Source organism: Pyxicephalus adspersus, chromosome 11, assembly GCF_032062135.1.
Source record: "Pyxicephalus adspersus chromosome 11, UCB_Pads_2.0, whole genome shotgun sequence".
NCBI classification, from domain to species: Eukaryota; Metazoa; Chordata; class Amphibia; order Anura; family Pyxicephalidae; genus Pyxicephalus; species Pyxicephalus adspersus.
Window position 1 is genome coordinate 534,467 of NC_092868.1, and position 13,847 is coordinate 548,313.

At 43.2% G+C, this 13,847-nt stretch overlaps 1 protein-coding gene across 1 annotated transcript in view; it reads left to right on the forward strand.

Annotated features, from left to right (window-relative positions):
• The window catches only part of HSPG2 (heparan sulfate proteoglycan 2), a gene marked incomplete at its 5' end in the record, with an annotated part of 68,374 nt that overhangs the window by 46,912 nt on the left and 7,615 nt on the right, over window positions 1-13,847 (forward strand). The window contains 23 exons of the mRNA XM_072426714.1: window positions 188-339; window positions 492-624; window positions 709-860; window positions 2,016-2,154; window positions 2,229-2,380; window positions 3,462-3,591; window positions 3,720-3,874; window positions 4,167-4,296; window positions 5,084-5,238; window positions 6,075-6,213; window positions 6,290-6,433; window positions 7,569-7,703; window positions 8,105-8,286; window positions 8,526-8,721; window positions 9,062-9,241; window positions 9,357-9,611; window positions 9,706-9,868; window positions 10,334-10,431; window positions 12,038-12,304; window positions 12,384-12,496; window positions 12,841-12,988; window positions 13,093-13,209; window positions 13,483-13,500. Of these exons, the coding sequence (XP_072282815.1) occupies window positions 188-339; window positions 492-624; window positions 709-860; window positions 2,016-2,154; window positions 2,229-2,380; window positions 3,462-3,591; window positions 3,720-3,874; window positions 4,167-4,296; window positions 5,084-5,238; window positions 6,075-6,213; window positions 6,290-6,433; window positions 7,569-7,703; window positions 8,105-8,286; window positions 8,526-8,721; window positions 9,062-9,241; window positions 9,357-9,611; window positions 9,706-9,868; window positions 10,334-10,431; window positions 12,038-12,304; window positions 12,384-12,496; window positions 12,841-12,988; window positions 13,093-13,209; window positions 13,483-13,500 (3,453 nt within the window). The remainder of the gene's footprint in view (window positions 1-187; window positions 340-491; window positions 625-708; window positions 861-2,015; window positions 2,155-2,228; window positions 2,381-3,461; window positions 3,592-3,719; window positions 3,875-4,166; window positions 4,297-5,083; window positions 5,239-6,074; window positions 6,214-6,289; window positions 6,434-7,568; window positions 7,704-8,104; window positions 8,287-8,525; window positions 8,722-9,061; window positions 9,242-9,356; window positions 9,612-9,705; window positions 9,869-10,333; window positions 10,432-12,037; window positions 12,305-12,383; window positions 12,497-12,840; window positions 12,989-13,092; window positions 13,210-13,482; window positions 13,501-13,847) is intronic.

The following is a 13,847-nucleotide window of genomic DNA, read 5'->3' on the forward strand; positions in this document are numbered from 1 at the left end:
TCCTTGCTGCGTGTTCGCTGTGAGCGTTTCTTCCTCTTCTGATTGGGTTGAAGTTTTATGGTCCTGAGTTTGTTTCCTATTCTTCATTTTCTATCTGCACCTCCTGGCCCTGCTGTCCTTTCCCATGGAGGAATTGCTCCTCTCTATCTTATTATCAGTATTGGAGAATATGTTTTGCTCCCCCCAGACCCGGATAACATTCCCGTACTGAGGATCGATTCATCCAGCGGCTCTCTGCTGGAGGGTCAGACTCTGGAGCTGGATTGCCAGGTTTCTGGCTTTCCCGGGGCTGTGGTCACATGGTACAGACCGGGCGTTCCACTTTCAGCCAACCATCAGGTAACTCATACCGCAACAAAAGTATCCATTGGAGAATCCCAATATTACTTCTGTAATAAGAGAACATTATCTCCTGCCCATATGACTAACCGCAAGTACAGATTTCTTCTATCTCTAAATCCCATTGGGAACGTTCTGTGTTTCCCGCTTAGGTGTCCGGCTCCCGGCTGAGGATCTTACAAGCCTCTGCAGCAGATTCTGGTGAATATATCTGTCGTGTTACCGCCGGCACAGTCACCCAGCAGGCATCGACCTTTGTCACCGTGTCCCGCATATCCGACCATTGTAAGTACTTCTAAAGATCCAAATATTGTCTGATGGTTCTTGGTCTGCAATGTTTGCAGCTGACTTCATTTTCCACCTTTTCAGCACCCGGCTTTGTTCCAGCGCTGAGGATTGAACCGTCTTCCAGCTCGGTGGTGGAAGGACAAACATTGGAGTTGAATTGCGTGGTCTCTGGACAGCCAAATGTAGAAGTAACTTGGCAAAGAACGGGGCAGCCTCTCGCACACAATCACCAGGTAGCGGAAAGAACTAAAATCAACAAAATCATGCTTACCTTTCATCCTGCAGATTCCTGGATGGCTCTGGGCCTTTGGGCGATCCGGCCCGCGTCATCCTGGGATTCCTCTTTGTCCCGGTGCCACCTTCTTCTCTTCCGGGCTTCTTGCTCCGTCACCAGATCTTGCAAGTGTGAGATCAGGAAAACAAGAGAGACGATCTCACTGCGCATGCCTGAGATCAGAGGGAGCAGCCAGAGTCTCCTGGGATGTGTGACATGGGTATCCCCGGAGGCTCTGCACTCCCATTTAAGCTGTGTACACACTTACAATATTTATCATTTGAAACGAACAATGAACAACCAATCGGCCAAAAATTGTTCACAATAAAGGTGGGCAATGGCGCTGATGAACGACGACTGTCATTGGAAATGAACGACCGTCACGGCGGATCTGATTGAGCGACGATCGATCTATCGTATGTATGGTCGTTCAGTGATCGTGCATGTTTCTGCAGTACACTTTCTCCTTTACATGTCACATGTGTACACTATTGTTATTATGATTATATATGAGCAATCGTATCGTTACAGCATGTAAAGGATTGTGCACAATATGATCATTCAAATATAATTGTGAATAATCGTTGATCAGTCGTAATCGTGATAATTATTGGTGTGTACCTAGCTAAGTCTTGATCCCCACGGGCGGTGCTGCACCCTAACATTTTTGGTTTATTTAGAGGTGTCCAGCCTTCTTTGTTGGGTTTGTGTCGGCTTTAATGCTGGACGCATGGATACATGCTCGGTACGGATCCCTTTCTCCTTGATGAATTGAACACGGCAGTAATTCCGCAGCACATGTTAGACTTTCTTCCTTCTAACACCATGCAGGGGGGACAGATACGACTGCTGGCCCCCAAGTTGTATCATTTGACATACAATCTGACTTTTCATGCTGTGGTTATGCTTCTGTAAGTTTTATAATAGTGCGGCTTTGTTACCCAGCTTGGTGGTGCCAGAACCCGGCATCTGTTGTGGTTCGCCGGTGCGAATAAATTATATCATTTGGGAACTAGGAGTAATATTTGCTCTTGGTTCCATATTATGGACCCTAGTGATGTGTTTTCTTCCTGGTGATTGCTGTATGTTTATAAAGTGTTTTATGGACTTTTAGGTTCTAGGTTCCCGTCTGAGAATTGTCCAGGCGTCGGCAGCAGACAATGGCGAATACATCTGCCGTGTCACCTCGGGAGCAGTGACCCGTCAAGCCTCCATTACTGTCACTATTACCCACAGAACTGGAACCGTCATTTGTAAGTATGGCTTGGAAAACTCTTCTTTAATGATTTCTCAGTGCTGCAAATGATCAATCATTTTATGTGTGCAGCCACCGGCATCACCCCAACCATCAGAGTGGAATCTCCATCGGACTCCCTAGTGGAAGGCAAGACCGTGGTATTGAATTGTGTCGTTGAAGGTCAAACACATCAAGAAGTCACATGGTACAGGCAGGGACAACCTCTGATGGCCAATCACCAGGTAGGTACAGTATTTTAGGGGATTGGATTTAAGGGGAAATACAACCAATAAGGGGGACATCAATATAAGTATCATGTATTCATCATACATAACAATACAACCAAATATGTGACAGACATGACACTTCTGGTAAGTTATATGTTCGAACACTGAAACACAAATACAATGAAACTCCATAAACAGCGTTTCTAAACAAACAAATTGTATTCCACACAACTCTAGCTTTGTATTCTTGTCAGCTTCTGTTACTGAGAAAGATTTGTAGGCTATTTCAAGCATTACCAAGAATCAGCTGCAAAAGCCTCCAATAATAAGGTTGCAGTGTTGTCAGGCAGGGAGTATGGTGACCCCCAACCATAGGGGGCCACAATTACCAATATGAAATAACAAGAACAAAGAAAAAGGGGAATTAGGGATCTGGGAGGGAAAAGAAAAGGTAAAAAAAGAAAGGGGAGCGGAGGGGGTTCCTATCGGGGCGATTACACAGAATTGAACGCAATCCCAGGGTCCCACGTCTTGTAAAATTTGTTCACGTTATTCTTAGGTGAGCATGTCCACCTATCCTTTGTCATGATCCAATTAGGTTTATGTTTTGTGAGGTCTAGAGGTATAGTGGTGGCTTTCCAGTAACATGCAATGGGGGCAATCTATATTTATAGGGGGGATCTACTATATCTATAGGGGCGATCTATATCTATAGAGGCAATCTATATCTATAGGGGCGATCTACTAGATCTATAGAGGCGATCAATACCTATAGGGGCGATCAATACCCATGGGGGCGATCTATATCTATAGGGGCGATCTATATCTATGGGGGCGATCTATATCAATGGGGGCGATCCACTAGATCTATAGGGGCGATCTATATCTAAAGGGGTAATCTATATCTATAGGGGCGATCAATATCTATGGGGGCGATCAATATCTATGGGGGCGATCTATACCTATAGGGGCGATCTATACCTATGAGGGCGATCTATATCTTTATCCGAGGTAGTCCTAGGTTTTAAACAGGCCTCCTATGAATCTGGTGTCACCTGTCCAGCACCCTAATGGCTGCCCCAATGTTCTCTTTCAGGTGTCCGGCTCCCGTTTGCGGATTGTCAATGCATCTCCTCGGGACTCGGGAGAATACATCTGCCAGGTCAGCGGAGGCTCCGGGATCCAGGCCGCCTCCATCTTGGTCTCAATTGAAGGTTCTCACCATAGTGAGTAACGCCAATCAATTTATTTGTAGGAAAAACAATGCACGGCTGAGCGTCTGATCAGGAATAATCTTTCTCCTAATATTCTCCTTCAATCAAGTGTTTTTTTGTACATTTTCTTCTTTTTTCAGATTCTAACTTCTCCGGGGCTATTCGCATTGAGCCATCATCACAGACCGTGGAGGAGGGACAGAATGTGGAACTCACTTGTTTGATTAACGGATACTCCGGCCAGCCAGTGACATGGCATCGCCCGGGGGGCCGCCCGTTACCTCCGAATCATCAGGTAATCCAATGGTTATATAACTTTCCAAAGAAATAAGTGTAAATGGAATACGCTGGATGTGGAGAAAGACAAGCTCATTCTTTTAGTGTGAGCAATTAACGTCAGGTACAAGGTTTGTTAGGGCCCAAGCCTGGTTTAAGTTTAAGCTTTATGAATTGCCTATCATTGTTTTCTCCTTTAGGTATTATTATTTTGAATTTGGTATTTTAATAGTGCCAACATCTTCCTGTGCAATAGATATTAGATACATAACACAATGAGGGGAAAATACTCTATATTTGTTGCATGGCAGGTCGCGGGGCCACGAATGCGGATCCTGAACGCCGGCCCAGCTGATTCCGGTGAATACATCTGCAGAGTGAGCACCGGATCTGGGATCCAGGAAGCCATCATCAACGTCATCATACAACGAACCTCCCAAGGTGAACCGTCTCCTAATTGTGTATTATTCTGTAATAAGCCAGGGACCGGTGTGATCCCTGCAATTTACATTCAGGCTCCTCAGTTTCACTGGTGATTCACACATGGAATGTGTTATTCATATTGTCAGTGTTCTTGGGAAATAAACACGAGGCTGTAATGGAAAGAACTAGAGATGGATAATAGTCATCATGACACAAGTCCCGCTTTGTCCACATTCTTCTTTGTGCCATTTTGGTGCAGCACATTCTAACTTTAGACAAAAACTTCTGTGTGTCTGAGGGCCACAGCCTTTTCTGTGTCCTGCAGTGTCCCCGTGACAGACATTTACCATTTCCAGCTAATAATAATCCCTGACCTAATGCAGATGAAGATGATGACATTGGGAATGGAGTCCGTGACATGCAATATATATTACAATAGTTGGCTTGTTACTTGCTGCGTTGTTCTTTTTCTATATTACTGACAATGTGTTGTGTGTGTGTGTCATCCTCATCCAACGGCTTCATTATCTCTAAATACAACAAAAAAGGGAAAGCCAATACAAAGCACATCACTGAAAAGCTCTTCTTCAATGCATCAGAAGGGAGACAGAAAACAGGCAAAGACTTTTCCTGCTTTCATAATTACAGAAAAGCAGTGAAATGTCAGTGAAAATCAATAGAATTTTTTAGAAGAAGAAGATAAAACATGAAAAGCAGCAAAAATGTGTCAACTTTCCATTATTGAAACCTGGTCCTTAGGCTAGAAGCAGCTCAGCCATGTTGTAACCTTTGTTGTACCTTGCAGTGCCTGTACACCCGCCAACCCCCATCCTCATCGAGAAGATCCCAGGGACAATCAGTGAAGGTCAGACTGTGGATCTGAACTGCGTGGTTGTTGGAAATCCAAATGCCGTCGTTACCTGGACGCTTCCCCATACAGAATTTTCCCCAAATCACCAGGTGGGAATGGAAGAAAGCTGCCGGCTGTAACTCTTCCATGAGGAGTGAGAAATCTCACCCTAACCGCTCAGATGGGCATACATCAATGGCAAATAGGAACAGAGACTCATTGCACCTTAATAATGGGTGGCGTGTTGGGTTTTTATCAGTCTTTATTTATTGATTTTGTAAAGGGGAATAGGGTAAGATGGAACAGTTATAAATGTGAACAAGCAATTGCAAACACATAGCATGAGTTACAGGTACAGACATGGGTGGGGGGACAATAGGCCAAAAACAGTAAAATAGATAAATGACAATAAATAATTCACCAAATGCAAGGTACCGAGCTGACCTATAAGCTCTACAAGTTAGGGGCACATACCAGAAATAATAAATGTCTGGCCTTATGGGAAGAGTGTGGGGGATATATGAGGGAATTATGGGGCAATGGTAAGGGTGTCGGGGAGTGATCTAGGGTGATAGGAAGAGTTTATATTCCATGGAGGAACCAGTAGAACCATGTATTATAGACCTTCCTGCCGAATGGAGGAGGTGAGATCCTTCATACGGTGAATTTTGCTAACCCTCTGCAACCACAGGCACACCAGGGGGGGGGGCTGAGGGTTCCACCAGCTATACATGAAGGGGTGCCACATTGTTTTATTGGTATTTGTGTGTTGTGGTGCCAGGGAACGTACTTGTGCTGCAATTGATTGTGTTGGTGTTTGGGTTCTTGTCTACGTGCACGTCTTGTCTAAGCTTAAACATGCACTGTGAATTAACTCACCATTTACTAATTAATCACTTTGTTCCTGTTTTACCAGATCAATAAATGTTTTATTTTCCTACTCCAGATTTCCGGTTCCCGTCTGCGCATCCTGCAGGCCTCTAGCGCTGATTCTGGAGAATACGTCTGCCAGTACAACAGTGGCCCTGGAATCCTGAAAGCTTCAATTATCATTTCTGTTCATTCTGGAGTCCAGAAAACCTATCGTGAGTTTCTGTTTGGATTCTTGCTTGATGGGAGTTTGGTGGAATGTTTGTTGTAATACACAGTTGTATTTTCCAGGTCTGGAGAGCCCGGTCATCTCCATTAATCCCCATACTGCCACAGTACTCCAAGGGGAAAATGCCACATTTAAATGTCACGTCCACAAGGGAGCTCAACCAATTCGTGTGACCTGGAAAATGGGAAGTAACCAACCGCTCCAAGGTAACCAGAAAATTAGATTGTTGGACGGGAGAGATTAAATTATCTGGCATGTTCTCTAAATGAATAAACTGGATGAAGTATGGCTATAGATCGTATTTCTGGAACACCTAATATGCCCTTATAACCAGGGACTGATTGAAGGAAGACAGGGACCCAGAAAAGTAGCAGATTAGATTTGGTCCATTGATACTGATAAAGATGGCAGCAGAGAAGCCATCACTTCTGCAGTCGCTCTATTGTTAGGACCCCATCAGACACCAACTGATTTCTAATACCACATATCTTCCCTTGTGTGGATACTAAAGGTGAAATAATCTTCCAGTATGTGTTGGGTCAAAACTAAAGTGTCCATAGGAAACCCGTACAAGAAAACATTTGTGTGGGATCCATGAGGGAGAGGAGTAGTAAGGTACCAAGGGAAATCTAATGCTGGTAAATGGTTGCCAAGCCTAAATGCACTATATCACAAAAAAGAAGAAAGAGAGAGATGGCTTTTTGTGGCAACAATGAAATTAATTATACTTGTATTATTGTGTTCTAGCATTTTTAACTAGACACAAAGCAAACTGCGCTGGGTAAAGGTATACACAAGTGATATACAACATACTATAATACCAATGTCACAATGGATCAAATCAGAATTCATAGGATTTTCTCATTTTGCCGATGCGTTTCGCCATTTGGCTTCTTCAGGAGACTTAATTGGTAGTAGATAATTGCTGGGTGATATGATAGTAGTAGTGAAGAATAAGAAGTTGTTAGTCTGAATAATTGTATATTGTGGCTGAAGGTGAGTAGTAAGTTTCCCCAGCTTGAATAACTTGTCTGGTAAAGACTTCTGTTCCTAGGATAGAAATTGTTGCTTTATAGTTATAACCCGAGAGGGCTCCTCTATATTTTTGGATCCTATGGACTCCAGAAAAGGGGAGATAAAAGCTCCCAAAACTTTTGTGGAAGGAATGGCAATATGGATCTGTACATGTATGATGCTAAAGAAGGACGGGATGCCTGCAGTCAGCCTCCAGGGAGATGTGTGAGATATATCCCCGCTGAACCTGGAACTTCTGTAAGCTCGTCCATAGCTGTAAGCACCAAAATACAATTCTCACTTTATTTTCTCTTTCTGTGTCTGCAGATAACGTCCACGTCAGCTCTGATGGCACCGTCATTACCGTTGTTGGTGCTCGCCACAAGAACCAAGGGTCCTACCGGTGTATGGCTTCCAACCTTTATGGGGCAGTGGACAGTGCTGTGACGCTGGTGGTGAAAGGTGAGTGAATGTGATTTAGCGCCAAGATTAGTTAGATGATGATTTTGCCCTGATTGAAATGGGCAGAGGTATAGTTTTATTGGTTAGATGACATATCTGTGTGCAGGCCCTCCCTGAGATAATAAACATTTCCTAATCGCAGCCAACACACATTTGTCCAATTTTAGCTTTGATGTGTGAAAGAAATGTTGAAAACCATGAAGTTTGGGAATCTCTACTTAAAAAATAGGTGAGAAAAACAAACTGAACTACAAGAGGGGCTAACATCAACGTTGTAAGGGCAGAGCTGCTTCAAGATATTAGTTATAGTGACGTAAAATGGAATATTCTGAAATGATACATTTACTCTCTATGAACTTCTGACTTCTCATTCTTGTTTTTTTTTTTGTTTTTTTTTACAGGACGCCCCACGGTCTCTGTGATTCCACCAGGACCCGTCACAATAGGTGTAGGTGACTCAATTAGCCTAGAATGTAATGGAATGGGAGACCCTAAACCAGTGGTCAACTGGCGGCGTACCGGATCCAGACAGATCATCAGGCAGCACAACCATGCCCCCCTGGATAGCCACGCCATCCTACAGGTCAGAGCCCACCACCACCCCGTTCAATTGTATATTATCATCACTTCTTAAGATACTTTACCTAATCCGACTGGGTATTCTATGATGGCTAAATCACCACACATGCTCCTACATGTTCTTATATTGCATTTTTAGTTTAATGGTTCTTTTTTCTTCCCAATATTTAGAATTTGGTACAATGCCAGCCAGATTTTATTCTTATCAGTGAAAGAATCCTTATGATTTATTGACTGTTGTAGATTGTATCAGCGAAGGCCGAGGATGCAGGATCCTACACCTGCACCGGACAAAACCCACATGGCACTGCACAAGTCTACGTGGAGGTGCGAGTGGAAAGCAAAGTGGAGAAACCTGGAATTCCAATAGTCTTAGCAGACCGGCCAGTCCATGTAGTTTTGGCTGGAGAAACTGCAACTCTCCGATGCTCTGCCACAGGTGAGCAATATGTGCCAATCTGTTATTAGCTTATTGTTTTGCAGGGTTTTTCTGAAAGCTTTCTTTTATAATATAAAGAGTGATTTACCTGAATAGTGGAGGTTGGACACCAAGATACTAATGTTCTACTGCTACAAAGTAAGGTGCTAAAGGTGCATCTGAGGTGTACTAGTCTCTCAATGACTATTTTGGAACCAGCCACTCATCCTGAGTTTCCGGAGTTCACTGGCCCCGATCAGCAGCTCCACTTTTTCCATTTGTTCATGATGCGGTTTGTGGAATCTTCCTCTGTCACACATTTGGTTTTAATCCCTCTTGTTTTCTTCACTTTATCATACAGGAAACCCAACGCCAACCATTACGTGGTCCAAACTTCGAGCTCCTCTTCCCTGGCAGCATCAGGTGATCAATAATACTCTCATCATCCCCCGGGTGGCCCAGCAGGACTCAGGAAAGTACATCTGCAATGCCTCCAATACTGATGGATATGCTGAGATCTTCATTACACTAGATGTAGAGAGTAAGTTTTTGTCTGCAGAGGAGGGGTTTTAGAAATGTATTTATACTGTAACATTTGCCACTGAAAATGTTCTTTTTTATAATAGTTGTAAAATGTATGTCGTGTTCTCCTTCAGATCCTCCGTATGCCACCACGGTTCCTGATGAGCTGTCCGTGGCTGTTGGAGAAGTCATCCGGGTACAATGCCTAGCACACGGCACAGCTCCACTTGAATTACAGTGGACCAAAGTGAATGGATCTCTTTCAGGATCTACACAGGATGGAGTTCTGTACATCAGTGAGGCAACAACTGGAGATGCCGGTACTTACCGCTGTGTGGCCAGCAATAAAGTCGGCAGAAGTGAGGCCAATGTCCAAGTCAGTGTTTTGGGTAAGTCAGGGTACGCTGTTTTCACAGTGCTGCTGTAAAATGCTCGTGTTCAGGAATTTGTAAGTTTGACAAGATATGTTATCTTCCTCTGCAGCACCATTTTCTGTTCGAGTTTCACCTCAGATAGACACAAAGGCAATTGGCGCGTCAGCTGAGTTTACTTGTAATGTGATTGGAGATCCAAGAGCCAGAATCCGGTGGATAAAAGAAGGGGGGGCACTCTCCTCCAATCACAGTGTCCAGGGCGCAGTGCTCAGGTGAGATTATACCTTTAGGTACAACAGATGTCATCCTTTTACTTACACATATATCCATTGCTATTCTATTAAAGAGAAACCCGATTTCCTCTTTATTGCACATTCTTACCGGAAAAATATTGAGTCAGACCAGGCCAGTGAAAAATCTGTACTGAATAATTGGTTTGCATTTACTGTAATTACATCATCATACATATTGTTGTAATATGAAGGATTTAATTCAAAGCATGCCTTTAGATGTGCTGATTGCAAAGTATTTCACCAAACCCCAAAGTGTGAGACTTGTTAAAGGAGCAGGGCAAAGACATGAATATAAGTGTTAGGTCCTCATGTAACAGTCATTGTATGTTAAAGCTTCTATTTTTAATAATACCAGGGTGCTGATTGTAGAGCTTGTGCTATGTGTGGTAACAATGAAGACTTGAGTGACACACAATGTCTGGATTTTGCTGCTTTTCTCTGTAGGATTGTAAACTTGGATCGTCGTGATGAAGGTGTCTACACCTGCCGAGCAAGCAGTCGTTTTGGTCAATCCCAAGACAGCGTCAAACTGGTTGTTCAAGGTACGTACCTAAAATATGTAACAATGTGTGCTGACAAATGTTCCCCAGTGTTTAGGGCTTAGGTCTAGGTATAAAGAAATCAGAGGTATTAAAATATTACTAAAAAACTGTCCCAGACACAGCGATAGACCCATAAAACTATAGATGTTATTCGTATCATCCAGGGTTACAGACCTAAAAAATGTTATCCATCTATATGAGGATATAGGATTCAAAGACATTTAATATTATTCACCTTGGGTAAGGCTATAGGCCAAATTATTATCTGTATACATCAAAGGGTATAGACCAGAAGAATATTATCTGTTATTTGGCCTAGCTAGGGATATAGGCCAGAAAACACTACTCACCATACACAAGGTTAGGGACCAGAAGAGCATTAGATGTTATCTGAGGGTAAGCTTCATGACAACATTAGATGGTATTCAACCTGGATGAGGTTGTAGGCCACAACATTTGATATTATCCTTCACAGACAAGGTTGTGAGCTAGTAGAACTTTAGATGTTATCCACAAAGGTTGTAGGCCAGAAGAGCATTAGATATTATCTGCCCCAGATGGGGTTGTAGGCTAGAACATTGGAAGTTATACATACCAGACAAGGTTATAAAGATGAAACTTCCATACTACTCAGCCTAGATAAGGTTGTGGGCCAGAAGAACATTGGATGTTATCTGCACTCGAAGAGGGTAAGCTTCATGACAACATTAGATGCTGTCCAACCTGGATGAGTTTAAGGGTCAGAAGAACATTAGATGGTTAGATGTTATCCACTCTTGATGGGGTTGTAGGCTAGAACATTTGATATGATCCATCCCAGACAAGATTATGAGCTAGTAGAACTTTACATGTTATCCAGAGATGTTGTAGGCCAGAAGAGCATTAGATGTTATCTGAGGGTAAGCTTCATAACAACATTAGCTTGTATCCAACCTGGATGAGGTTGTAATCTAGAACATTTGATAATATCCATCCCAGACAAGGTTGTGAGCTAGTAGAACTTTAGATGTTATCCACAAAGGTTGTAGGCCAGAAGAGCATTAGATATTATCTGTCCCAGATGGGGTTGTAGGCTAGAACATTAGACGTTATACATCCCAGACACGGTTATAGGGAAGAAGAACATTAGACATTAAGCTCACTAGATGAGGATGTAGGTTAGAAGAACATCAGATATTATCCCTATCAGTCAGTTATAGACCGGAGGAACATTATAGGTTCTCCACCTTGGACAAGGTTGTAGGCCAGAAGAACATTAGATGTTATTGGCCCCAGCCAAGGTAATAGGTCAGAGGAACATTAGATACTACTCACCCTAGACAAGTCTGTGGGCCAAAAGAACATTAGATGTTAACCACCCTGGATGAGGTTAAGAGTCAGAAGAACATTAGATGTTATAGGTCCTGGCCAAGATATCAGCCTGCTAGAGGCAATTTGCTATTTGGCAAGGTATAATTGTCTGTAAGAACTGGTTTTAGAATTTTGGAAACCTTTCCTGTGGTTTTGATGCAAACCCCCCAGATTTCCCTGGGGCATAGTCTGTAAACCTTTGTGATATTTCTGTGACAAGCCTAAAGCAATATTTGAAAATGTTTGTATTTCTCAGCTCTGCCCAAGGTCAGAATTAACATTCGCACCTCAGTGCAGACCGTGCTGGCTGGAAACTCAGTGGAGTTTGAATGCTTGGCAATTGGGGACCCGCGAGCCAAGGTGACGTGGAGCAAGGTTGGCAGCCGAATGCCAGCAGACGTCATTATAAGTGGTGGAATGCTGAAGATTGAACAGGTGAAGCAGTCCGATGCTGGGCAGTACCGCTGTACTGCCACCAATGATGTGGGAGAGGTGCAGTCTCATGTAATTCTCCATGTGCAGTGTAAGTGGCGGCTTATCTGAGCTTCTGTTTGTATTTATTTTTCCTAATAATTTATAACAAAAATCTTTCCCACCTCCAGCTGTGCCACAAATCGCTGCTCAGCCAGAGATGAAAGAAATAACCACTGGATCAACTGCTGTGTTCCCATGTCTGGCATCTGGTTTTCCTGTCCCTGAAATAACATGGACCAAGGTATGTGCAACAACATTGTAGGCTCACAGAGCACAGTTTACATTGGAAGAATGAAACTCCGCCATACCTAGGCACACGGGGCACAGCCTGTTCTTAGATTGTATGGTAGGAGGACATCTAAAATGTATTCACAGTCCCATTGCAGCCAATGTATGTTCTGCTCTTGATCTGATTTTTGTGGCGCTCCTTCTTGGCTAGTTGTAAGATCTTCAACAAGATGTAATGCCAGGGACAGCAGAAGGTGGACAGAACTATTGCTTAAAAACACGTTTTCATGGCCTTAACTAACCTTTCCTGATTCCAAGCCATAATGGCAGAATAATGACACTGATATTCCCCTCCAGCTGGAAGGAGACCTCCCTTCTAATGCTCGAATTGAGAACAATGTGTTGACCATCCTGTCCGTGAAGCCAGAAGATGCCGGTACATACGTGTGTACCGCAGCCAACCGTCAGGGTAGAGTGACGGCATTCTCTATGCTGAAGGTTCGAGGTGAGGTCTTGGTAATGATCATTTTGTGTGTTCAGACAGAACAATGTTCATTTTATGGATGTAAATCATTTTGTATTGTATTTGTAAATGTCATCTATTTTCAGAGAGAGTTGTACCCTATTTCACCGGCCGACACCAGTCTTACCTGACTTTGCCAAGTATAAAAGATGCTCACAAGAAGTTTGACATAAAGATTACTTTCCGACCCGATGCTGCTGATGGTAAGAGGAATTGTTTATCTCATTACAATGTCTGGCATTTTCTATGAGCCTAATGATTTAGCATAGTGAATTCAAAGATCAAGCTGGTCCTACACCATATCTCGAGTCAACCATCAAGATTTAGCATTCTCCCAATACACGCTGCCTTGTCTCTTATTGTCAAAGCCTCATTTTATATTGTATTAGTTATGAAAGCCAAATCCTCCAATCTCTCTTCCTTCTATTCTTTTCTCACTGCTTTCTTTCTTTCTTCTGTTTGCTTTGTCACTTCAGCTCTCATTCTTTACTCTGGTAAGTGCACTTTGCATGACTAACCCTCAATGAATGCAATTTTTCTTACTGTGCAGTGTAATTCCTTTATAGAGCCTTCTCTTCCAGCATGTGCAGTTTCCTTTACCTACACTGCCTGCTTTATACTGCAATCAATGTCATTTCCAACACTGCCTGATTTTCCAGTGTGCAGCGTCCTTCCCCTACACTGCTTGTGCTACCAGTGTGCTCAGTGCTCTTCCCATACATTGCCTGCTCTTCCAGCATGTGCAATGTCATTTCCCAACACTGTGTGCTCCCTTAGAGTCCTTCCCTTACAATGTGGGATTTGCCCTTCCCTTACACTACCCGTTCCTTCCATATGTGCA